General features: G+C 42.4%; 1 protein-coding gene across 1 annotated transcript in view; it reads right to left on the reverse strand.

The window, feature by feature from the left end:
* The window catches only part of TSPAN8 (tetraspanin 8), a 153,100-nt gene that overhangs the window by 102,148 nt on the left and 25,859 nt on the right, over positions 1-25,093 (reverse strand). Inside the window, exon 2 of the mRNA XM_085651072.1 lies at positions 8,468-8,530. Within this exon, the coding sequence (XP_085507198.1) occupies positions 8,468-8,530 (63 nt within the window). The remainder of the gene's footprint in view (positions 1-8,467; positions 8,531-25,093) is intronic.

The following is a 25,093-nucleotide window of genomic DNA, read 5'->3' on the forward strand; positions in this document are numbered from 1 at the left end:
ACTCACATGTAAGAAAAGGGAAGGTTAGGGCCTGGTAAGTGGGTGCACCAGCCAGGTCGACATGGCAGTATCAAACTACGCACAGACACTGCAGTGGCAGGTCTGAAAACCTTTTGCAAGGCTGCTTGTTTCGATGGCACAACTAGTGCTGCAGGCCCACTAGCAGCATTTGACTTACAGGCCCTGGGTACACACAGTGCACTGTACTAGGTGCTAAGTAGTAAGTCAAACAAACCAATCATGGAAACACCAATACATATTAACACTTTACACAGAAACCATATGCACTTTAGCACTGATCAGCAGTGGTTAATTGCCCAGAGTCATAAAACTAACCAAAACAGGAGGCCATAAACCAAAAAGTCTAGGGATAAACCTGCTGAAAAAGCCAGGTCTAACACTGTTATATCCTATGGGATATACACTTCGGCAGATGGGATATCGGTCACCGTGGTGCTGGAGTAATCCATTAGTCAAAATCTAAATCAGGCCCTTAGTTATTTGTTCAGCAGTCACTAAGGAAAGCTCTCATACAACAGAGAAACAATTATATTATTTACTGTCCCTTCTCTTTTCATTTTAGGAATGAAAGACAGTATCAAAACAATCCTCAGCAAATTGAACATATAACCACTGCATAGAGAAATTCAATTAATTTTCTAAAGTGTATGATTATGTATTTAAGTGTAAACAAAGAAGTGCTCAATGAATGGCACTCATTAAAATAAAGTTGCTTAGGATAGTGGAAGAAACAATTGCACAGAATATATGGAGCAATCAATCAAATAAAGTATATCTGAAAAAGGATCCTAGGAGGGATGGCTGCAAGGCTTCTTCAGTATGACATTTAAACATGACAGAAGTGTCATCGTCAGAACAAGTTCCAAAACAGAATGCCCTTAAATTCCTACATAAGACCCATGCACACTCTCGTCTTTCTATTTTATTGGCTGCTCCTTACAAAGATAAGTAGCCTTTTTTCTCCTGATTTTTAAACTGCCTTAGTGTATTAAGGTTTTAGTGGTTGGCAATATTCCTATTTATGGACTGACATTTTATTTAAAGCTATGTGAATGATTTAAAAGAGCTTTCTGTTTTTAAATAATATAAGAACATTTAAATAACTATTTTGGGTTGCACAGTGTAGCTGATATTTTAATATCAGAGTTTTATCATTGACTCGCCATTTACATTAACAGGTAATGCGAGTGCCGTCTTGTTGGACCGCGTTTGGGCTGCGAGCTCGATATTCTCGATCACTGGAGCATGCGTAAAGGAAGAATCGCACTCAAGGGCCTCGGGAAACGTCTACTGTTTATCGGCCTTGAGCAGAATCTCGCATTCACCGAGGTGCACCGTTGAAGGCAAACGGGCATTTCTGGTGGGTTCGCCCCTAATAGGTAATCTTCGGAGCAGATTTACAAGCCCCTTGCGCCACTTTTGCGTCACTTTTCCCTTGTTAAAAGTGACGCAAAAGTGGCGCAAGGGGCTTGTAATGCTGCCCCTTCATGTTTAGCTATGGCGTTGTGTTGATGTCTAACTTGTGCGTTGTTAGGGCTATACGTTTGTTTGCAACATTTTCTGTGCCTTTTTCTCCAGATGAGCAGGATATTTAGGGTTTATATCTAGATTTTGGAACTTACTAGATGTTTGTGTGAGATATTTAACAAAGGCTTTGAGAGTTATTTGGTTTTATTACATCATGTTTCTGCTTGTGATAGGTAACGGTTGTTTATCATCTACTGTGATAAACCAGGAAATCATTAAAAGATATATTGAGGAAGGCATAAATTCTTCGGAAAAAGAGGTAGTAGAGGCAGCATTACTTAAAAAGCAAATGAGATAAGCCTTCCAATGAAGAGTTTTGGATCTTGCCTGAGGATGGACAGGATAGAACAAAGGCAAAAGGGGGTAAGATAAGCATAAAGAATATTGCGCAGCAAAAAAAGAGATCAATAGGACAAACAAAAGGCTGAGTCAAGCACCACATACAGCAGTATTAAGAAGGGTGTCCTAAGCAATATGTTTGGACAAGGTGTCCTTGGCAACACAAAAAGAGGACTAGAATCCTGTGATTGTGAGGATGAATATGGAATTTGCTATGAAGGTAATGACAATAAAGAATTAGTTGAATATGTTGTTTATCTCTACGAAGGAACTGATGTCATGGAAAGTTTGGATAAGGACTTAAAAGGTCAGCCAGACAAAGGTGTATTAAAAGATCCTTGGTGGGGGGTGTTCAATGCGAAGTTATTGAGGCACTCACATAGCTTAGAATGGTGGTGCAGGAAAGTGCCTCTTCTTGACATGGTCACCTCCACTTTTTACCTGGTATTTGATGCAATTTTGACTAAAGTGCACTGTGTGCCTGCTAACCAGGTCCCCATTGCCAGTGCTCTTTCCCTAAAACATAGTAACTGTGCAATTATTCCCCAGTAGACAAGACCTTTAGCACTCCTGTTAGTCCCTAATAAATGGCAACCCTCTCACCTAAGGCAAGGGGACTAAAGAGGGTTCCAGAGGGCTGCAGCATGTATTGTGCAAACCTAATGGATCCACCACCAAACCCATGCAGACTCCCATTGCAGGCTGATTGAAATGGTGCAGACAAAAATGAAAACATGACATGGCACACACCCTGTGTACCATGCCTACAGATACTGTATACAGTATTTGTAAGTCACCCCTACAGCAGGCAGGGTGCATTATATTACATGTGAGGACATAGCTGCATGAGCAGATATGCCCCTGTGCTGTCTAGTTTAATTGCTAGATAGTACAAGTGAACAGGGAAGCCATTTTAAGTAGATGTACTGGGCATCGGTCATTATGAGTTCTCCAGCTATATGATGGTTTCAATGAAACCTATGTTGTTTGGCATCAAACACCTTGTCTTAATTAATCCCTACTGATGCCAGTAGTGGATTTATTGAGATATGAACCCAGAATACCTACCAGCCTCTTAGTGTGCTGGCTGACTGGTATCATCCAACCTGCCACCACAGACATGTTTCTGATCCCTGCAGGTGAGACCCCGCGTTCTCTGAGGCCAAAAACAATGCCTGCTCTGGAAGAAGGTGTACACAAGTTCTCCAGCATGAAAGCTAGTGAATCTGCATACCAAGGACAGAGACTTCAAAGCCCCTGCCCCCTTTGATATGCAACCCCAGCTTCCCCCAGACCTGGGAGATGCCACCAACTGCCCTGAGGCCCATTTGGTACCAGGGCAGATGGGAAATTAGCTATGCTAGGATGCGTGGTGCACTAATAGGCCAGTCACACCCCAAAGGGCGGACTGCCTGATGTGCCCCGCGAAAGAAGGGTTCCTCCATTTTGATTTTGTGGAATTTGCAATTCAGCGACAGGGTTATGTCCACTCCCCACAGGAAATGGTCATATGGGGGTATGGTGACCCCAAGGGTAAGTAGCCCAATGGATACTGCCCTTCACCTCCCATAACACTTCTAAATTGAGTATTTAGGTGGCTTCCTGACACCAGGAGCTCAGATACGACTGACTGCAGAAAGAAGAGGACAAAGAAGAGCTGAAGAAGCAAGAATTGCAGGCTGCTGGTGGACTGTGGCATGCAAACCCTGCCTGCATACCTGCTCCTGTCCCGACAATTGTGATAACCATAATCATCCGGCATCCTCCAAAAGCCTAGGAGGGCCTCCAAGACTTTACCAAGCAGTCAGCATCTCCCTTGGAGTGGAGGAGCCACTTGTCTGCAGCTTGCAGGCACCGAACGCAATGTCCGGTTCACTGTTCTGCTGTTCACTGGGTCTATTGACACAACAGCTACACAGGAAGAGGTTGCCTTACACCTAGAGATCAAATCCATCTTCCCACCAAGTGAGAGGAAGCCAAAACTAACAGTAGCCGCTCTGCAGCAATACCCGGGGTGCTGGTCCCCTTTCAGAAAAAAAGCTTGTTTGAGTCCCATCCAGACTCCAAAGCCTCAAAGACCAAGCAGCCAATGAGGTGCATCAGCACCACTGAGGACAGCACCTAGAGTGGCCCAGCTGTCCTATTTTATCCCCCTTTGCTGATCTAACCGAGACCTGTGGGTGCCTTTGACACATGAGTACCCTTCAACCAAAACTTTCCGCACTTGAGCTCCCTGGCCTGGGTACATAGGAACCAATGGTGCTCGCCAGCGCCCAGGACCCCCACGAACTAAGCCTCCTGTTGGAAGCTCACAAACTTGATCCCAGGTCCCCCTCTGCAGCCAGTTTCTAGGTGGCCCCCCTCTTTGCCTACGGTGTAGCGTGCAAGACCACCAACCAATCCAGCCGCACACCCAGATACTCCAGGGCAGGTGAACTTGAACTGCTGGTAGTGCTTTGGACCTTTGCCCCCTAACACCTTAACTCTTTAAGGGGATCCCCGAGAATCGTTTGCAAATATCCGATTGCAGTATATGCCTTTTTCTCCATAGGCAAGCATTACCACGTAAAGACGCATTTGAGTGAACATTTTTTGCTTACCTGCAAAACTGATAAACTGAAAAGTGCTTACTCCAAAGCAAAGTTATTGGTGTTTAAATAAATATAAAAAAAAGTTGTTATTTTTCTAAATTGGTCTCGAGTTTCTTCTTGAGTGAGTGTCTAATTTATGGACTATGTGTGTCTTCAACAAATGCATTACCACTACCCTCTGATAAGCCTAAACTGCTCACCCACACTACCTCAAGCAAGAGCATTTGGGACTATGAATGTATGCCCTGTAAGCCAATAAGGTTTGTCTGGACTTTCTACATAGTACACCTTGTAATGGTATACTACATAAAAAGCCAGCTTCCTACAGTTGGCCTATAGAATAAGTGGCCAAGTTTATTGAGGAATGGTTGAGGAAGCTTTTCCTAATGTGCTGTGGGCTGAGAGTTCTAGAACAGTAATTGAAGAGAAGGTATGTATAACCTACGATTTAGACCCAGCCTTGATTTCATCCTTTTCAAGTTGGGAAGAGATCTGTGAAAGAGATTAGATTGATCATTAAAACAATGACAGCATAAGTTCCTAGATGTGTTGGGGGCTTTGGCACATTTTCTGGGTATAGAGGACAAAGCACCTTGAAAGTTTAGAGACAGATGTAAGCTTGCTTTGGGAATGGAGCCAGAGGGTAATGTGTTTGTTAGGCAATAGTTTGTTAAAGGACTGGTACAACTGTTGGGCAATAATGTTTCAAACTACACTGCTCTTATTAAGGTGCAGATGAATATGAGGCATCCGTTTGTAAATAGTGTTTTTTTTTTTTTTAAAGGACTAGCAGGAGGGGACTGGTTGCCAGGCATAGGATGCTGAAGTCTCAGCATTGTTATGAAACAGGAGGAATTGGAATAGGGTTCTAAGTATTTACTGGATTTTTTTCTCCAGAGTAGTAGATTGGGAAGATCATGAGGTGGTAGAGAAAGAGGCCAAGCTCTTGGAGGAGCATAAGAGAAGAATAAACACTCCTATTTGATTGATCAATAAAGGTGGGAGGAAGACTATAACTTTCCCATTAAGTTAAAATTAAAATTTCAACCTACCTTACATCTACACTCTGACTAAGGTAGTCGGGGGGGCGGAGTTTGCCACGCCTGAGAATGGCCGCTTTGTGAGTGAGCTCCTCCGGCCGCCTAGCAATCCTTTAACAATCCTGCACCAAAAACCGCTGCATATGGGCTAACTCTTCGCAATAACTGCATCGGAAGCTGATGGCATTTCAGTAAACCCACATTCGCGGGACAAATCGGTCCAGAACTTCAGTAAACGGGGTGTGAACTTGCGGCCGAGCCAAGGCCTTGATGCGACACTGAAGGCGAAACCACGAGCTAGCGTGAAGACTGGCCAGACTGATATGCTCGGGAGGCTGGGAAGTGGACCCGCAGGGAGATACTAGGGGCTGCGGTGCCCGACAGTGAGCAGTGACGTCGGACCAAATACCAGCCCTGGGACTGAGAGAGTGACCGGAAAAGAGTGCCCCACAGGACGACTGCGAAGATTTGTCGGATCCGTTGACTGAAGCCCAGAGGAGGGTTACGTTTTAATGGGGGGGCCCACGTAAAACTACCAGACCTGGGTCTGTTAAGCAGTACAGTATTGATCTGGTTGTGGTAGAAACTTGTCATACAGCTTAATGGCACAAAAGTATTCACCACTCAATTCTTATGTAATGCTCTTGTCATATTTAATTCCAAGTTGAACAGGTATTGAATGCGAGGTAAATTCAAAACATTAGATGGCAACACAGTTGCTCCAAAGGATAACAATGAAATAATTATTTACAGTGCTCTCGATGTGGGGGAGAAAAAGAGCGTAAGACAGAAGATGGTGAGTCAGTGAGCGAAGGACAGGAAAAAGATATAGTGACATATGTACATCATTTACACATGAAATGGAACCTTTCCGTCCTAGCATAGGTAAACTGTTCCTGTGTCTAGACATAGCTCAATTATACACGTTAATTGTCACATTTAGTCCATTGAGCTTGTAATTCAGAGTGAGAGGGTAAGTTGGGTCCTCGCGTAAGGGTCTTTTTCAGGACAGGGCGGTAAAGAGCACTTGTGGTAGAGGCACGGTGGGTGTGCGTCCAGGTAGAAACAGAGCTCGTGCGTAGCTCTGTTAGAGGATTGTCAATTAGTGAGGTCGTAAAGCTCTCACAAAGTGGAATAAATCCAACCGGAATCTCAACCACGGCCGTCCGGCTCGACTCTGAAGCAGGGTTGGTAAAGGAACCCAAGATTTCCCACACATGACATGACAGACTATGTGCTAGACCACCAGAAAAAATTAATCAACTAACGCTCAAGGCAAATGACTACTCTCAGGTCAACCAAGAACTGCTGAATACTGAACATCTGGAAGGCAACTCCTACTGGTTACAGTGGGGGTGAAAATATATCTGCATGGTAGCACTCTTTGTAACCAATGATGATGTTGAGGAGGGTACTGAGTACCTTCCCTAACTTCTTGCATGAAGCTGAGAAAAACATCTCAGTAAAGGAAGTAAATTCCACCTCCAATTAGATTCCTTTAGGCAGAATGCAAGACAATTTGCAGATGCTGTGTGCACACTCAAATGTTGCACATGCCATCTCATGATGTATTAGGGTTGATGCAGTTCAATTTCCTTCTGCCCGGTAGGAAGTTGGTCGGTTTAGGGTGCCCCATCTAATGCCTGTCTCACCAAAATCTCAACCATAGCTGTCCAAGACAGAAAGGTCACAAACCTTCCCCACACAGTGGACATTAGCAAAGATTTTTCTGAAGACAGACCCCACATTTAAAATCTGTCTTGTGACATAACCTATGTGGGGACAGATTCTCACCATCACTTTCTAGTCTTTTTGCCCTCAAAGTGAGTCTAAATCAGCTAAATGCCAGCCGGCCTGCCAAACTCAATTTAATGCGATAAATGTCTGGCAATTACACTTGCCCACTAGATGAGTATCATCATTTTATTAAGTCCTGCTGGACAACTAATTCCACTCCCCAAAGACAAAGAGTTGTGGTTGAAAGAGAAACTCAGCAAAAAAAAATACACTGACTTTCCTTTAAATTTCAAAGCATGTGTTATAAGGAGGGTTTTCTTGTTTATACTCACCAAACGCAAAGCAAATTTGTGAATTCCACAGTGGCATGCAAGCCACACAGTGCAGGAACGTGCTGCAGGTGCTGTCATGGCCACCTATGAGCCTAACAGTCCACCACCGTGAGACCGCCGCGGCACCACCTGCCAGCCCGCCATGGATTACACTCGTAATCCGGCGGGCGCACTACGGGTTTGGCTGTCCTCCTGTCGGTGCGGTAGTTGCGGGCCGACTGGAGGATAGCCAAACTTGTAATAAGGCGCTTAGTCTGGCACCTAGTACTTAATTTTGCTTTTGCTGCTTATCTGTCACTAACTTCAGTGGGACCATCATTTCCTCAGTTATTGCTATGTGAATTCAGTTCATAGAAGAATCTATCACTATATTTTATTAAATTTTTCCAGGTCGGCTTGTCCAGGTCCAAGTCACGTAACTTCAGGCCTATATAAACAAGTTGGGATCAGTCTGCAGTGGACGCTTTTCTTGCTTCAGTTTCTTCCCTCCGAAGGACCCTGGCTCCCCTGTTTTCTCAATTCATCATTGTGGTGCTTAGTACAGAGGAAGAGGTCAGGACCAGTGATGCAGAAATGGCCTGCTCTTGACAGCTCCTGTCATCTATTTTAAGGAGCTTTGAGGTCCATTACAACGTGGTCATCCTCCATGCTCTGTCTCAAATCTCTTTGTGTTGTTCACCTTTTTAAGTGGCATTTGGGATCAAAATGCTTTTTGGATTTGAGTAACTCCATGTGGAATCTGTTACCATGTCCATTTCTTTCGTGGATGAATGTATAACTCTTATACATTGAATTAATGCCCATCTCTTTGGAGAACAGACTAATGAAAGAAGAAGTAAAGTAAGTAATAAAATACACAGGGACAGAAATGGTTAATTACCTTTAGCGTGTCCTTGTTTACTCGCACAGCTATGGAGATTCCCAGAATAATGCAGCCGCATATCTGAAAAAAAAGAGACAGTGTTTTAATATCTGATGTGAATTACCAATTGCCCCAATAAACTTTCTCTTCTCGCTGTATGTGGGTCCTCATCATTTCCCTTCATGCGCTCCAATATGGTTATCACCTGCTCCTGAACCGAATGACTGTCTCTACAGAAGTTTCCGATTAGGTAGAAGCCAGTACATCCCCCTAATAAATGTATTTTCTGGTATATAGTTGGGTATGGGAAGGTGTCTATCGGATGTTATCAGGAATTCTTACATAAACAAAGACAAAAACGCACACACTCTCCCTGCCTGCTTTAAAGTCTTCAAAAATATTGATTATTTTACAAAATATTGTGTTTTGTCTCACTTAGTACTCCACCAATATGCATTAATCTCCCTTTTGACTGCCCCTTTAGCCCCTCTCATGTGCCCTACTTGTCATAAAATATATTTCTACATTATATGCCAGGGCAAATGTTAGAAAATCTGAAGCTCACCCACTCTCAATCTTACTGACCAAGCTACGTCCCTGCTCATGGCCAAAAGAAAGCATAACTGTGAAGATGTCCCAATGTCAGCAGAATACATTTGCATTAGTTCAAGTGGCGGAGTGACACATTAAAAAACACCCTTCAAATTCACTGAATAAAGCAAAGGTTAATGTGGTGTTATAGTTAGCCAAATATATCTGTTAAAATACAGTTTAAGATCACTTAAACACTGAAATTAACCAGTTATAATAGATTGAAGTAACTTTATCTTGTGCGCTTTCCATGCAGTGCTAATGAACTAACATATAAATTGCAGAGTATTGCCATTTAATTAGTGTAACAATAATCTAAAAGGTATCCTGGTGCTGTGCAAAGAAAAAATACAGCTTTCACCTGAGCTAAGAAAGCAGTACTGGTAGCAACAGCCAGGTTTGGTTTTAGGATGTTTCATAAAGTAAAAAAGATTGGGAATAAGAGAAAAAGGCAGATTATTCTATAGCAGTAGATTGCACAGAGAATGATTTGTCACTCAGCCAAGCCAATATGAATTTCGGTTGGATCATTAAGTTTGTCTCTGACCAGCGTAAACAGCATCCAACCAACCCCCAGGGCCTTTTTTTAATGAGAGGGGGGCACAAGCACTCCTTTCCCTAGCCACTTCAGGCCCCTCGGACCCCTTCCCCCAGGTCCTTTTATTTTTATTAAGGGAAGGGCGGGTAGATAGCCCCCCGACTTCCTATTGATCAATGAATGAGGAAAACAAGTTTTGGGTTTTAGGAAGACTTGCCAAAGGGTGCCAAAGATATTAGCAACACAAAAAGGCATTTGGTATGGAAACACATCCCTAACTATATATATGTATATGTATGCATATATCACAGAGTGTTGGTAGCCACTCTGCGGCTATAGTTAGGGTACAAGAGACAGGAATTCCTCCCATATTTGTCCCTTAATAACTTTGCACTAGTTTGCAGAATCTCAGAAAAACTTTGTAAACTTATAGCACCCGTTACATTGGGGAGGATTGAATGTTTTGTGGGATTTGGTGCAAAGAAAAAAGAGTGGGTTCCAAAACAGACATCCACTCCAATGCATTTTACATAGGCTTTTTTTATTGGATGTAGCACGAAAACTGCATTTGGTAGGATTAGACACTATGGTGGGCAGATGATCCTTTTGGGTAGTACAGGTAAGTAGAGTAAGTACGTTTTTTAAAAGTTATATGGCATTTTACCTTAGTGATATCTGTTGTGGTATTTCCCTGAAATTTCACAGTATTTCGCTTTATTGAATGGCAGTACTGCGGCATATAATGATGACAAGTCATTAGGTGATTGACTAATCATTGCCTTTACAAAAGTTGTAACATGTTGGTTCCAAGTCACAAAGGAAAAGTTAGACAAAAGTCTAACTATATGACTTTCGGTATTCACAAAGGGCATTTATGAGAAGTAAATGTCCTCTGTGAATACTGAAAGTTGTAAACTTAGACTTTAATCTAACTTTACCTTTATGAATCAGGCCCTTTGTTTTTAGGTACAGTTTGACTGTGTTCTGAGTCACACCTTCTGATTTAGGTAAAAATTAGGTTTGGATTTTTCTTCGACTTATTACTACTTAAGTCAAGTGATAATAGTTTGGGAAAAATAGTTATAAGTTTCTATTTATTTAAAAAAAAAAACTTGGAGAACCTCTGTACCATGTCTGGAGTACAAAAGGTAACAAAAAAACAAATGTTGAAAAATTAAAAATACACTGTAATACACTATAGTTTACAAATATAGAGTACTGAAGTCTATTTTCAATGTTAACATATTTAAATATGCACAAAAAATGTACTGACTAGCGTGCTAATATCTATAAATTACTGCACTACTTAAAACTTTTACAGTTCTCTCTAAACCGCTATAAGAATATATAGAAAATTATAAATACAATTCTCTATGGGTTACTCCTTAAATAAAGTGGTAATAGGTAGTGAATAACAATAACACCTAATACTTACCAAATCTAAGACCCTAATCTAGAGTGTAGTGAAAGGAAGACAGCAGAAAGCAGCATAACTGTGAAAAAACATCTTTGCTGCCTGTTACCTTTAGCAAACACAGTCATTAGCCACTCAGATACTGCCTTCTCATCCTCATGTACTGCGGTATACTGCAAACCTACAACAGTATACTATGGAACAATATACAAGTACGTTTTCTTTTAATCTTCTAATTTAACACTACTTAAACTATTTACACATACTACCAAAAATTTACATTTACACATCATAAGGTATGCTTCTGCCACATAACATTTACATCCGTTCACACACTTTCACACTATGTCTGTTTCTATTCACACACTCCACTCTACGCCACTCCAGGTTAATTCATTGTACACTACTCTGCACCACTGTACTCTATGCTATTATACTGTATGTCACTCTATTCTATGACACTCCAGTCTATGATACTTCACTGAACGCCCCTCCACTGAATACTACTCTACTGTACACTATTCCACGGTATGAAACTCAACTGTACAGCTCTATGCTCTACACTATTCTATGTTATGCCATTCAACTCTGCACCAATTCAGTGTTCACCACTGCACTCATGCTATTGCACTGTATGCCACTCCACTTAATGCCACTCCACTGTACTCCACTGGGGTATATGCCACTCCACTCTGCCAAAATCCAGTGTATGCTATTATAGTGTACAACACTACATTCTATGCCACTACACTACACGCACTCCACTGTGCACCACTACTTTCTAAGGTTCTACAGTCTACGCTATTCCACGGTACGACACGGTACTCTACACTACTAAACTATATGTATGCGACTCCACTGCACATCACTAGACTGAATGCCACAAAACTCAATGTTATTCCACTCTACACTACTCCACTGTACGCTACTCCACTCTACACCACTCCAATGTACACTACTCCACTGTACGCCACTGCACTCTATGCTATTCCACCCTACGACACTCCACTGTTCACCACTCCATTCTACCCCACACCAGTGTAGATTATTCGCAGTGCATCACTCCACTGTATGCTACTCAACTCTACAACACTCCTCTCTCCGCTATTTGACATACACCACTGCACTGTACCTCAGTACACTACAGGCCAGTTCACTGTACACCACTTTACTGTATGCCACTCCACTCTACACCACTGCACTGTACGCCATTCTAGTGTATGGTATTCCACTGTATGCCACTACACTGTACAACACTCCAGTCTATGGCACTCCACTGTAAGCCACTACGATGTATGCCAATCCACTCTACACAATTCCATTGTACACAACTCCACTGTACCACACTTCCACTCTATGCTATCTCTTTTCATACCACGCCACTGTATGCCACTCTACTATACATTATTCTTTGAACGCCCCACCCACTGTACACCACTCCACTCTATGCCACTTTACTCTTCCCAACTCCACTCTACGCCACTCCAGTCCACGCTAATCCTGTGTACCACATTGACACTACTCCACTCCACTCTACGAAGCTATACTGTACAATAATACACATTATGACACTATTCTCTACTGTACTGTACCACACACCACTTAATGACACTCCACTCGAAAACAGTAAGCTGCACAATTAGAAAAAAAAGTTATTAAAACGTTAAAAGCCATTGAATTTCCATGAAAAAAATAAAGGTTGAGGATAAGTTATAGGTAGGATAACTTTATTTTTGCTTTGTATACAAACCCAACTTAAACTACACAAACATTAGAAATTCTAAAGTTATAGTTATAACTTGAATTTAAAATTAAATAAAAAATGTATGCACCACTTTCAAATTACTCTGTCATAGTTATAACTTAAATTTATAATTTACACACCATCTTCAAATTGTTATGTCGCCCACCTCCATATACCATATCACCTCACGTGCCACCCTACATTAACTACACCACACTTACTATAATTTCATAATATATACATATATGTGTATTTATTTATATATGTGTGTGTAGAGATATATATATATTATTTACATTCCTCTGTACATATCTACCTCAATATATATGGTTTGCACTAGAGGTCCATTTGGATCGGTATTGCACTATTTGCACTTCTTTCTCCTTTTTTTTTTTGCGCCTTCGGATTTTATTATTATTCCATCAATTTTTGATTTTATATTTCTTAAACATCTGGGCATTTTGCAATGATTATCAATCTGTGCAACCCCCATTTTTTAACTGCATACAAGATGAGGCCTCAGGTATATGCAGTCAATCTCAAATATTATCCGGGGTGCATTCACTAGGTATTTTGCACAGGTATTGGGCAAGCACATTTGTTTCTTTTTTACACACACACACAGGTTCGAGATAATGAATGATTAAAATATCCCTACCAGGTCTTATTTTTTCATTGGTATTTAACAGGCATTGGTTAATATTATATATGTTCAATATTGTAAACATTTGAGTCCATAGGTCCACAGTATATGTGTAAATTAGGTATTTTACCTGTATGCATTTTCACACATAAATGTCGTGCATATTTAATGTATTATTTTATCGACATCAATCTGGTACCTATCAGTCTGTTCTTTATCTCTATGAACTTAGACCATGTGTGTGAGGTAGTTTTTTCAAAGCACTAGCACTTTAAATACCGAGTAAAACTCTCTGAACATTGTCATGTGATCAAGGCCGCTGTGACGGCTGAAACGCGTAATGGCAGGAGAGGAGGAATAAAGCATCTTTGAAATCACACAAAGAAGGTCTACGTTCGTTCTTTTTTCCCTGGAGAAAACTGTGAGCGAAGAGAGCTCATAATTTGCTGTTTTTTGACTGTCATCAGCCCGTAGACCCCCCCCCCCCGAGGAGCAGGCTCTGCGAACGACAGCCATCTGCCCCGTGCTCGGTTTCCACCCTCGGTGACATGGGCTCGTGTTGCAGATACGGCGGGGACCCCCGGGGCACATCTTGGTGTTCGCTCAAACGAAAATAAGCAGAGCCCCCCGCAAGTGGTGAGACTAAGCGGAATAGAGCTGAACTGGCCGCGGAAACACAGAAAGCGGATTGAGACACGCCGAGACATCCCAGCCTACACTTACCGGCGTTTCCATCGGATACGTCCCGCTCGGCGGAGCGGGAAATAGACGGGAACGCTTCCGAAGTGACGGAGTTTGGAACACGCTGGACGAAAGAAAACTCAAGGTACGCCGCACTACTTCAACACCACACGGGTCGGGAGGTTTTTTTCAATCCATATTATCGCAAAGCTCCATTTGGAACTACGTCGATTATAGTGGAGGGACATTAAGATTATTTCCTTATACTAAATATGTCTGCCGACATGCTCAGAACTCAAGAACTTGCCGCAGAGGAGATGTTCTCAGATGACATTGGGGACACAAATGGTGCAAATAGAGGGGATAACAGAGGAACAAATGTAAATACTAGTGCTAATGGAATTAAAGAAAAGTATAAAACATTGGAAAAATTAAAAAGGCAGGAACAAGCTAAATGGTGGGAAGCACGCTCCCTCAAAAGGTATTTGGGCGTGGGGAGAATTCCTAGAGGGCTTCGCATTATGATTGCCCCTAGTTATGAGGCACCCAATCCACTGATGATGGCCGGATGGGGAGAGTGCAACTTAGAATCGTCACGACGTTTGGTGGAAATTCTAGTTAAGTATGCCGATATTGACAGAGGAGAACTTCAAAGAAAAATTGACGTCCTGGAGGGCGACATTACTGAAACTGAAGGAGAGTCACAAACAAGTCACAAACTTAGGGAAGAAATGAACAGCAGATTGGCCAAAGAAGAAGAAAAGATCAAAACACGTAAAACTTTTAAGTTTAAACGTGACCGCGATGATTACGCGAGTGGTCAAATATTCACGTTTGCGAGACGATATGATTCACTTAGGGAAGCGACAGCTAAGAGACGTACACAAGGGGAAGATACAACCAAGCAGGTGCAGCAACGCAATGAATTGGCCACCGCTTCTGATCTCAGCTCAGCCCCGGAAAGTGAATCAGACAACGAAAGTAGCAGAAGAAATACCCATGCAGGAGTCAAGTTCACTCTGGGGGAAGAATTAGACATTTTAAAGCAAAGCAGACGGGACACATTGAGACCACGCAATCAGGGGCCAGTTACAAAACAAAATCCAAAAGGCGAAGGGAGCGACGCCAGGCAAATAGAAAAAGGAGAATACAGGAAACGGGGCCGGGGCAGGGGAAGGAGACAGTAGAGGCAACTAATACTGGCAGCGCCACCCCCACCAGCCCTACTACTGAACGAGACGCCAACACTATTATCAATCTGGCCCATGTAAACCTTTCGGCAGCAGAAGCCCAAATTCTATCTCTTGGTCTGTCCCACTGCCAGGAGTCTAACTTTCAGTATACAACTACGCGTGTAGATGTTTACCAATACATTCGGAAACTTAAACTACTTAAATTCCACCAGCTCAGATCCATAACAGACCAGAATGCAAAAAGCATTCCGAATTTGGAAATAGACAACTATTCTGGTCTGACGGTCTCAGACCTAGAAACCTACCAGGACCTCTGTGAATTGGGAGAGGAAGCACATACTAGCAGGCCCAGCACGTCCCCTTTGGAATCATGTGCCAGGCCCTCAACGCCGTTTAAAAATAAATCCAAATTTGTGCCAATCATGGCGAGAGATGGTTTGGATGCATTCAGTGAACATGTAGTCAATCAAATTAAAAAACTCAACTACTTTGTCAATAGACCAGACAGAAAGTACACCAACAAAGAAAGAAAATATAATCAACTGATTTCCAAACTACAAAAGGAAAACATTGTTATTAGGAATTCTGACAAGGGGGGAAATATTGTTTTGTGGCCTATGGAGGAATACCTAAAGGAAGCTCACAGTCAGCTTAATGATGAGGAATGTTACAAGAAGAGCACTCCTGCTAAATATAAGAACACACAGGAAGCACTATTCAAATATCTTCTGGCATGGAAAAGCCGGGGACTCCTCAGTGGAGATGAATATAAATTTCTCAAAAGAGAGCATACTTCGGTCCCCACAATTTATTTTATACCCAAGGTGCACAAAGACATGAACAAACCCCCCGGCAGACCCATTATCGCGGCCTGTGATGGGCCACTGGAAAATCTTTCTAAATATATAGACTACTTCTTGCAGCCATATATGAAAAATCTAAAATCATATATTCAAGATACATGTGACTTTTTAAACAAAATCAACAATTTAAAATGGTGCACAGATTATCTGTTAATAACGTTGGATGTGTGCTCATTATACACATGTATCCGCAACAAGGATGGCTTGAGAGCAGTCGAACATTTTTTGTGCAGCAGATCCATTGTTTATGCCCAGCTCACTAAAATGCTGTTGGATATGTTACTATTCTGTTTGGACAATAATCTTTTTTTATTCAATGGCCAAATGTATCAGCAAACACAGGGTGTAGCCATGGGGGCCAGTTTTTCTCCCAGCTATGCTTGTATTTTCATGGGCTGGTGGGAGGAACTGGTCCTCATGCGCCAATTTGAACACACTTACAATAATAACGTGATTTGTTGGTTCAGGTTCATTGACGATTTATTTATTGTGTGGAGGGGGACTGAGGCCGAAGCCATTGAATTTATTGATCAAATTAACCACAATGATATCAATTTAAGATTTACTCATACCATCAGCAAGCAAACTGTGTCCTTTCTTGATGTGCAGGTTACAGTGGAAAATAATAGCCTTACTACTACACTATTCAGAAAGCCCACTGCAGGGAATACTGTTCTGCATGCATTGAGTGCCCACCCTCCGCCTTTAATTAAAAGTATACCATACGGGGAGATGCTCCGTATACGGAGAATATGCAGCAATGAGGAAGATATGAAATCTAAACATTCAGAGAGTCGGGCTAGATTTTTAGCAAGAGGAGACAACATGGGAATAGTGGATGCAGCCATCAGAAGGTCACGTTCCAAGACAAGGGAGGAACTTTTAATATACCAGGCCAATCTATCAGAGCAAGGGGTCACTGCCGCCGCTCAACCTGTGAGATTGATTCTCTCGTATTCCAAACATGAAAGGCAAATTAGAAGTATAGTCAAGCGGAACTGGCATTTTATTCAAGATGACCCGGTGATAGGAAGTCATATGCTTGTCAATCCTTCCATCACCTTCAGAAAAACTAAAAGTTTGGGAAACAAACTAGCAAGCAATAGACTGGATGAGGGTCGTAAAGATATGTGGCTCACTGCAAGAAAAGGTTTTTTCAAGTGCTCAACGTGCAAAGCTTGTAAATTTGGAAGCAATGTCAAAACATACACTACAGCTTTCTCATCTAAAACCCGTGAGATTAAGCAACACCTAACTTGCAAAACAGAGTACGTGGTGTACGTTTTGGAATGTAGTTGCCATCTAAAGTACATAGGGAGTACTAGATTAGCTGCACACAAGAGAATACTACAGCACATACGAGCGATCATTAACAAGGATCAAAATTACCCAGTGGCTAGACACTTTCAAGCCATTCACGATAGTGATCCCAGTCATCTTAAATACTTTGTTATAGAGGCTATCCCTGTCACCAAAAGGGGAGGGGATAGGGAAGCCAAGTTAAGACGGCTGGAAACCAATTATATATTGGAATTTGATTCCAAATATCCTGGAGGGCTCAATGCAACCGAAGACCTTTACACATATCTGTAATTTCAATCATACCAGCATAGAGAGCCAATCTAGAAAGTGAAATTATGAATTGCTAATTATGTAAATTGGTCTTGTTTGATTATAAAATGACTTATTGTTTTTAGTATTTATATTGTTCTTATTCCAATATTTATTGAGGCTTAGACCTTTTTAGAATAACATTTTAGACATATAGTTTTTATTTATTGTGTGTCTATTATTTGTTCTGATGGTTTACAGTCTTAGGATATTACAAGGTAATTTGAGCAGTATCTAAGTTATTATGTTTCTCTCAGTAACCATAGGGGCAATCCAACAACCCTCTCCTTAACATCTTCATGAACACTGGCATTCATGCATATTTATTTACATTCCTCTGTACATATCTACCTCAATATATATGGTTTCCACTAGAGGTCCATTTGGATCGGTATTGCACTATTTGCACTTCTTTCTCCTTTTTTTTTTGCGCCTTCGGATTTTATTATTATTCCATCAATTTTTAAACATCTGGGCATTTTGCAATGATTATCAATCTGTGCAACCCCCATTTTTTAACTGCATACAAGATGAGGCCTCAGGTATATGCAGTCAATCTCAAATATTATCCGGGGTGCATTCACTAGGTATTTTACACAGGTATTGGGCAAGCACATTTGTTTCTTTTTTACACACACACACAGGTTCGAGATAATGAATGATTAAAATATCCCTACCAGGTCTTATTTTTTCATTGGTATTTAACAGGCATTGGTTAATATTATATATGTTCAATATTGTAAACATTTGAGTCCATAGGTCCACAGTATATGTGTAAATTAGGTAATTTAACTGTATGCATTTTCACACATAAATGTCGTGCATATTTAATGTATTATTTTATCGACATCAATCTGGTACCTATCAGTCTGTTCTTTATCTCTATGAACTTAGACCATGTGTGTGAGGTAGTTTTTTCAAAGCACTAGCACTTTAAATACCGAGTAAAACTCTCTGAACATTGTCATGTGATCAAGGCCGCTGTGACGGCTGAAACGCGTAATGGCAGGCGAGGAGGAATAAAGCATCTCTGAAATCACACAAAGAAGGTCTACGTTCGTTCTTTTTTCCCTGGAGAAAACTGTGAGCGAAGAGAGCTCATATATATATATATATATATATATGTATATATATATATATATATATATATATATATATATATATGTATATATATATATGTATATATTAGTTATAGTTAGGACCTATTTTCCATAGAAAATCTATTTGGAATAACGTTGGCGCCGATTGACGAGTCGACGCAAAATTTTCCAAACTTTTGGCCAGCTCCGGTCCGCTCCTATCCTGAAAATTTCACGCTGATTCGTCAAGCGGGGGCCGAGAAAAAAGGGGGGTTCCAAAACGCGTTTTCCCCATGCATTTTCCCATAGGACCTGTTGACGCAGCTACAGCCCGAACAGCTGAACGGAATTACACCAAATTTGGCAAAGAGGTAGTCCTCAGTTCAGACTCGTGCCTTTTGCTTAAATGGTGTAAATCATTTCAGTAGTTCCTGAGAAAATTAGAGTTCAAAAGATAGATGTATCTGGGCGGAGCCTAACCACACATCTCATCGTGAGATCTGATTGGCTGTCAGTACTTCATCCAAGAAGTGTTGGCAGCCATCTTGGGACCAATATACATGATAGCACCTCATTAAAAAGCATTGCAGTTAATAGAAGGTTTTAAGACTTTAGTTACATTATAAATCATTTGCTGATGGTACCATACTCATTTTAGGAATTGTGTTGTGTTCCTAGGTGATTTTACCATGTTAAAAAGCCTTCTGCTGTGATATCATGAATCATGTTTGAGAGAAAACTATTTTCTCATGCTTTTCCCACAGGGGTTTGAAAGGTGATCTATAAGCTAAACTGAGAGCATATTTTCTGTAAATTCACATTATCTTTCTCAGTCATGTGAGAATGAAGTCTGACATTCTCAGTAAAACATGTACATCCAACAAGGGCAGAGACTGTCAGTTGATTCCTTTGTGTTCTACTGCAGCTTCCCAGAGTGTTCTAAAGAACAACTAGAGCGCTAACAGTCCTACTTATGATAAACATATGGCACACCTGAAGCCATCTTGATTGGAATAAAGTGGGAACTCTTAAAACATTTAATTTAATAAGGAACAAAATGAGGGGGTTCATTTTGCCATAGAAAGTATGATTAGTGCTGCAGAAAGAAAAATTAGGGCACATTTTGAGTGACTTCTCAAATCCTCTTCTATTTCATAAAAAAATTCTGACATGAAGACTGAAACATGCACTTTCAATACCAGCAGCAGACTTCCCTGGTGAGCTTTACTACAGTGATCTAATGAGCAACTAGAGTGCTAACATTCTGAATTTATGGCAAATGTGTGACACATCTGAATGCCTTCTTGATGGAACCAAAGTAAAAAACTGAAAGTATTTCCTACTGAGGAGACTGCAGTAAATGAGGAAATTAGGACACTTCATAACAAATAAATCTCCCAAGATGGCCACAGAGACAAAAGAGCCCAAATATAGCCCAAATATCACCCAGATGTAGCCCAAGTATAGCCCAATGACAGAATGTCCCAGAGTGTTATTAAGAACAAATAGAGCGCTTACTGTCTTACTTATGAAAAAAGTATGGCACACCTGAAGCCATCTTGATTGGAATAAACTCGTAACACTTAAAACATTTAATTTAAAAAGGAACACAATGAGGGGGTTCATTTTGCCATAGAAATTATGATTAGTGCTGAAGAAAGAAAAATTAGGGCACATTTTGAGTGACTTCTCAAATCCTCTTCTATTTCATTAAAAAATTCTGATATGCAGACTGAAACATGCACTTTCAATAACAGCAGCAGACTTCCGTGGTGAGCAGTAGCTTTACTACAGTGATCTAATGAGCAACTAGAGTGCTAACATTCAGAATTTATGGCAAATGTGTGACATATCTGAATAACTTCTTGAGGGAATCAAAGTAAAAAACTGATAGCATTTCCTACTGAGGAGACTGCAGTAAATGAGAACATTAGGAAACTTCATAACAAATAAATCTCCCAAGATGTCCACCAGAGACAAAAGAGCCCAAATGCAGCGCAAATATCACCCAGATGTAGCCCACATGTAGGCCAATGACAGAAGTGTGCAAAACACTTCTTTTTTGTGTATTTGCAGTTTTATATAGTGCAGAATTGTCAGGTATTGGAGGGCTTTACATGAGCATTGGTTACATCACACAAGATCAAATTCATTTTGGTTGTAGACATGGGGAGATTAAGTGATTTGACCAGAATCACAGAATGTTGAGCTGAAGCAGAAACTCCAACCTGGTTCCCCAGTTGCAAAGTCTGCAGCTCTGGAAGTAACACCACATCCTCTCCCCTAAGTACAACATTTAATCAAGTGGTCAACTGGATAAAAAAACATAAAGACTACAAATAATGTAAAAGTTATTTGTCGCTATTTGAAAACTCAGAAAATATGTACTTATTTTAGTTTTTTAGAGCACTAACCATAATTTTGATGCAAATAAGACCCTCTCATATATGTAATTTCTAAAGGAAATGCTCTAGGTATTACAGTTTTGATTACATCAAGATGACATCAGGTGTTCCACACTTTTGTCATAAATATAGAATGTTAGCAATCTAGTTGTTCATTGGGATGCTGTTGAGAGGCAGAGGCCAGGGGCATGTACTCTGAAAATTGAAGGCAGGTAGGAGAGTGCAGAGGCAACAATTTGACCACACTGGGCAGGCAGGAAGGGCAGTTGCAGCACAACAGACTATAAAGGGCAGTGGAAAGGGGGGCAGGGGCAACAAACCAATAACACAGGACTGTCAAGAGAGGCTGTGGCAATATAATAGACCATTGTGGGCAGAAGGAAGAGGCAGAGGTAGTACAGCCATACATGCCAACAGACCCGTTTCAGCCAGGAAACGTCCAATGTTTTTAAGCTCAAATGGGCTTTATTTGACCTGTCTCCTGTCTACAATCTCCTCCTTTTCAATGTAACTCAAAGGGGAGAATCAATACCCCAGTTTTTTTTCAAAATCTCCCTCTCACCAAGTTCAAAATTTTCGCAAGTATGGTACATTGGATCATGGTAGGCAGGAGGAATTGGGGTAGGGACATGGACTCAGATAACAGAGGACAGGAGGGACATGGAGAGGTGCACCAAACTGACCCTACAGGGCTGGCATCAGGGTTTGCAGCAGCACAATACACCACACAGGGCATGCGGGACGGGAATGCAGCACAACAATCCATAGAAAGCAATAGGGAGGGAACAGGACCATGCACATGGACAACAGAGAACAGAGGGGAAAGAGGTAATGGTAGCTAGCTGACCATAATAGACAGACAGGAGAGAAAGCTGCAGCATAACAGACCATAAAGGGCAGGAGGGACGGATCACGGGCATTACAATGGAACAGACAAGTCCGGAGGGAGGGAATAGGGGTCTGCACATGGAAACAGAGGGCTGGGGGCAAGGGGGCAAGGGGGCAGGGCAGGAGCAGCAAGATGACCATGGAGGTCAGGCAGGATGGGCACTAGAAACAAGACACACCATGGAGAGCAACAGTGAGACTATGATGGCATACACACAGACCATGGAGGGAAGGTGGGAGGGGGTCAGGAGCAGCTAGCTGACCACACAGGGAAGGTGGGAGGGGCCATGGTAGCACAGAAGACCATGCATGGCAAGCGGGAGGGTTAGTGGCAGCACAATGGCAATGATGGGCAAGAAGGAGGGTGCAGGGGCATGCACAAAGGACCATGGAGGATAGAAGGGAGGGTCAGGACCTGGGCACAGACAAGAGAGTTCAGGAGGAGGGGCCTCACAACAGACCGCGCAGGGCAGGCAGGAGGAGCAGTTGCAGCACAACAGACCAGGGAGGGCAGAACGGGGTGGCAGTAAAATGGACTATGAAGGACAGGAGGAAGGGGATAGGGGCATGGCATGTGGACAGGCAGGGTGGAGATGGCAGGGACAGGTTACAGTCATCTGACAGTGCTAGGCAGGTGGGAGGGGAGTGGCAGCTCAACAGAACACTCAAAGTAGATAGGAGTGGAAGGTCCATGGAACATGGTGGGCAAAAAGGATGGAGCCGGGGCATGCACAAAGACATCGGAGGGCAGGAGGAAGAAGAATAGGGGCAGCAAGCTAAGCACAGAGGCTAAGCAGGAGGTCAATGATGGGCCATAGAATTGGGCAATGGAGGGCAGGAGGAGTGGACTGGTACATCATTCTAAATGGAGGGCAGTGGCAACACATCAGACCATGCATGGCAGGAGGGAGGAGGCTAGTCCATGGATTCAGACAACAGAGGATAGGGAGGAGGTTGATGGGGCAGCAAGCTAACTGTTCAGAGAAGGTGGGTATTAGGAACTTTATTGTTTTTAAAATGTGTGTCTGTGCGAACTACTTAAAATATGAACAAGTATGCAGCATAATCTCACTTTTATTCAGGAAGAAGAGGACGTTTGTGACTGTGACTCCGGGCTCACTTGGCAGAAACACCCCCTGACCCTCCACCCCCCATCGCAAAATGTAATGCCCGTGAAAAGGGTAGGTGAACGCAGTGTTATATAGAACATAGTCCTGAGAGCACGATTGAAAAGGAAAACTAGATATAGTATATGGTATAAACTATGCACCAAAAAGTGTGATATAAGATGAACCGGGGCGTGAAATATAATATGTAATACATTGTGCACAATGACAGATTCATTGGAGAGCGTGAGATAGCACAGGCACTAGCGCGTGCTATGCGATATGCGCCTTGGAGTGTAATATGCACAGGGCAGTGTTGTGTAACCTAACTAGTTTCTAAAGTTGTAATATAAAATATGTGCTGGGGAGTGTAACGTTGCATATGCACTGTGACAAAGATATAGATCCCAGATTGTAATATGTATGGCATATCACTGTGCGTTATAACATAGGCATCGAGGAAGGCACGTTAGATGGGGCAATATAAACCCGTGCGAAGGCAAGTGTGGCATGACATATTCACGGGGTGGTGTTACAGTGCACATGGGCTAGAGAGTGTCATAGCATACGCACTAGCTGCTGGTGGAATACAACACAGAGGTGTGTGGCACTCGGCGGGCACTGGTGGGTGTAACACAGCATTGGGCTCAGCCAGGAGCATGCTGTGACTCTCAAGTGAGGTTCATCTCCTTTCCAGAGAGTAAAATAAAAATTATTACACATCCGGCGGTGGATGTGTGTTTTATTAACCGTGAGTGGGGTTTCTTGCAAGGTTTGGTCGAATTTTTGTCGAATCCCCTTTGAATGGCTTGGTGTGCGTGTGTATTAAATGTGCCCGTCAATAGCTACCCATGTTTGTATAAATAAACGACAAGGGTGTCTATTTGGAGAGTACCCACCGGCGGGGGCGCCGGGATTAGGCACGGTAGGGCGTCAGACACGTCAGAGCTTCACTAGCGGTGTAAATACATTCCACGTGGATTCATTTTATGCATAGTCGCCTTTTAATGAATATCACACAAATCGTCATGGTGATAGGTACATACGGTTTGTCCAGCATGTCCTAGGTGTTTCTATAAATATATATTTTTTTAAAATAATTAAAAAAAAGGCCGGCCCCGGGGGATGGGGTCCCCGGGGCCATAAGTGGCCTGAGGAGGGGGGCAAAGCAGCCCCCCTCCTAAAAAATGTTTTTTAAAAACAGTCCATGACCCAGGTTGGGGTCCCCGGGGCCGATTAAGGCCTTGGGAGGGGGGCCACACGGCCCCCTTCCAAATAAAAATTTTTCAACAAACAAAAATTAGGATGCAGGCCCTGGGGGATGGGGTCCCCAAGGCCAGTAAATTAGAAAAAGAAGGGGGGCCACACAGCCCTCCTTCTTAAACAAATAAAATAAATAAAAGACCGGCATTGCACCGGAGGCCACGCCCCCTCCTTGCAGCACTCTGCAAACGCACCCCCTGGCCAGTTGTAAGTTGGGGAATTAATTCCCCTTCAATACTGAGGGTCCCTGAGGGCCAACTAGCCCAACAGGTATCTCCAATATGCGCCAGGGAGCTGCGTTGCAGACAGGTGTTCTGAGACCACGCCCCTTTTTACACCTCTATGCAACGCAGCTCTGTGGCGCTTACTGGAGGTACCTAGTGGGCCAGTTTGACCCTAGGGACCCTTAGGATTCAAGGGGACTTAATATCTCAACTTAGAACGGCCACAGGGCGCGTTTACACAGTGGTGAAGGGAGGGGACGGGGCCTGAGGTGACGTGTGCAAACACGCCCTGTGGCGCGTTTTAAGTTGGGGAAATAATCCCCTTTCAATCCTGAGGGACCCTGGGGGCCAACTAGCCCACCCGGTGCTTCCACTAAGCGCCACTGCTCTGTGTTGCAGAG

The sequence above is a fragment of the Triturus cristatus genome, chromosome 4_1, assembly GCF_964204655.1.
Source record: "Triturus cristatus chromosome 4_1, aTriCri1.1, whole genome shotgun sequence".
Classification (NCBI taxonomy): domain Eukaryota; kingdom Metazoa; phylum Chordata; class Amphibia; order Caudata; family Salamandridae; genus Triturus; species Triturus cristatus.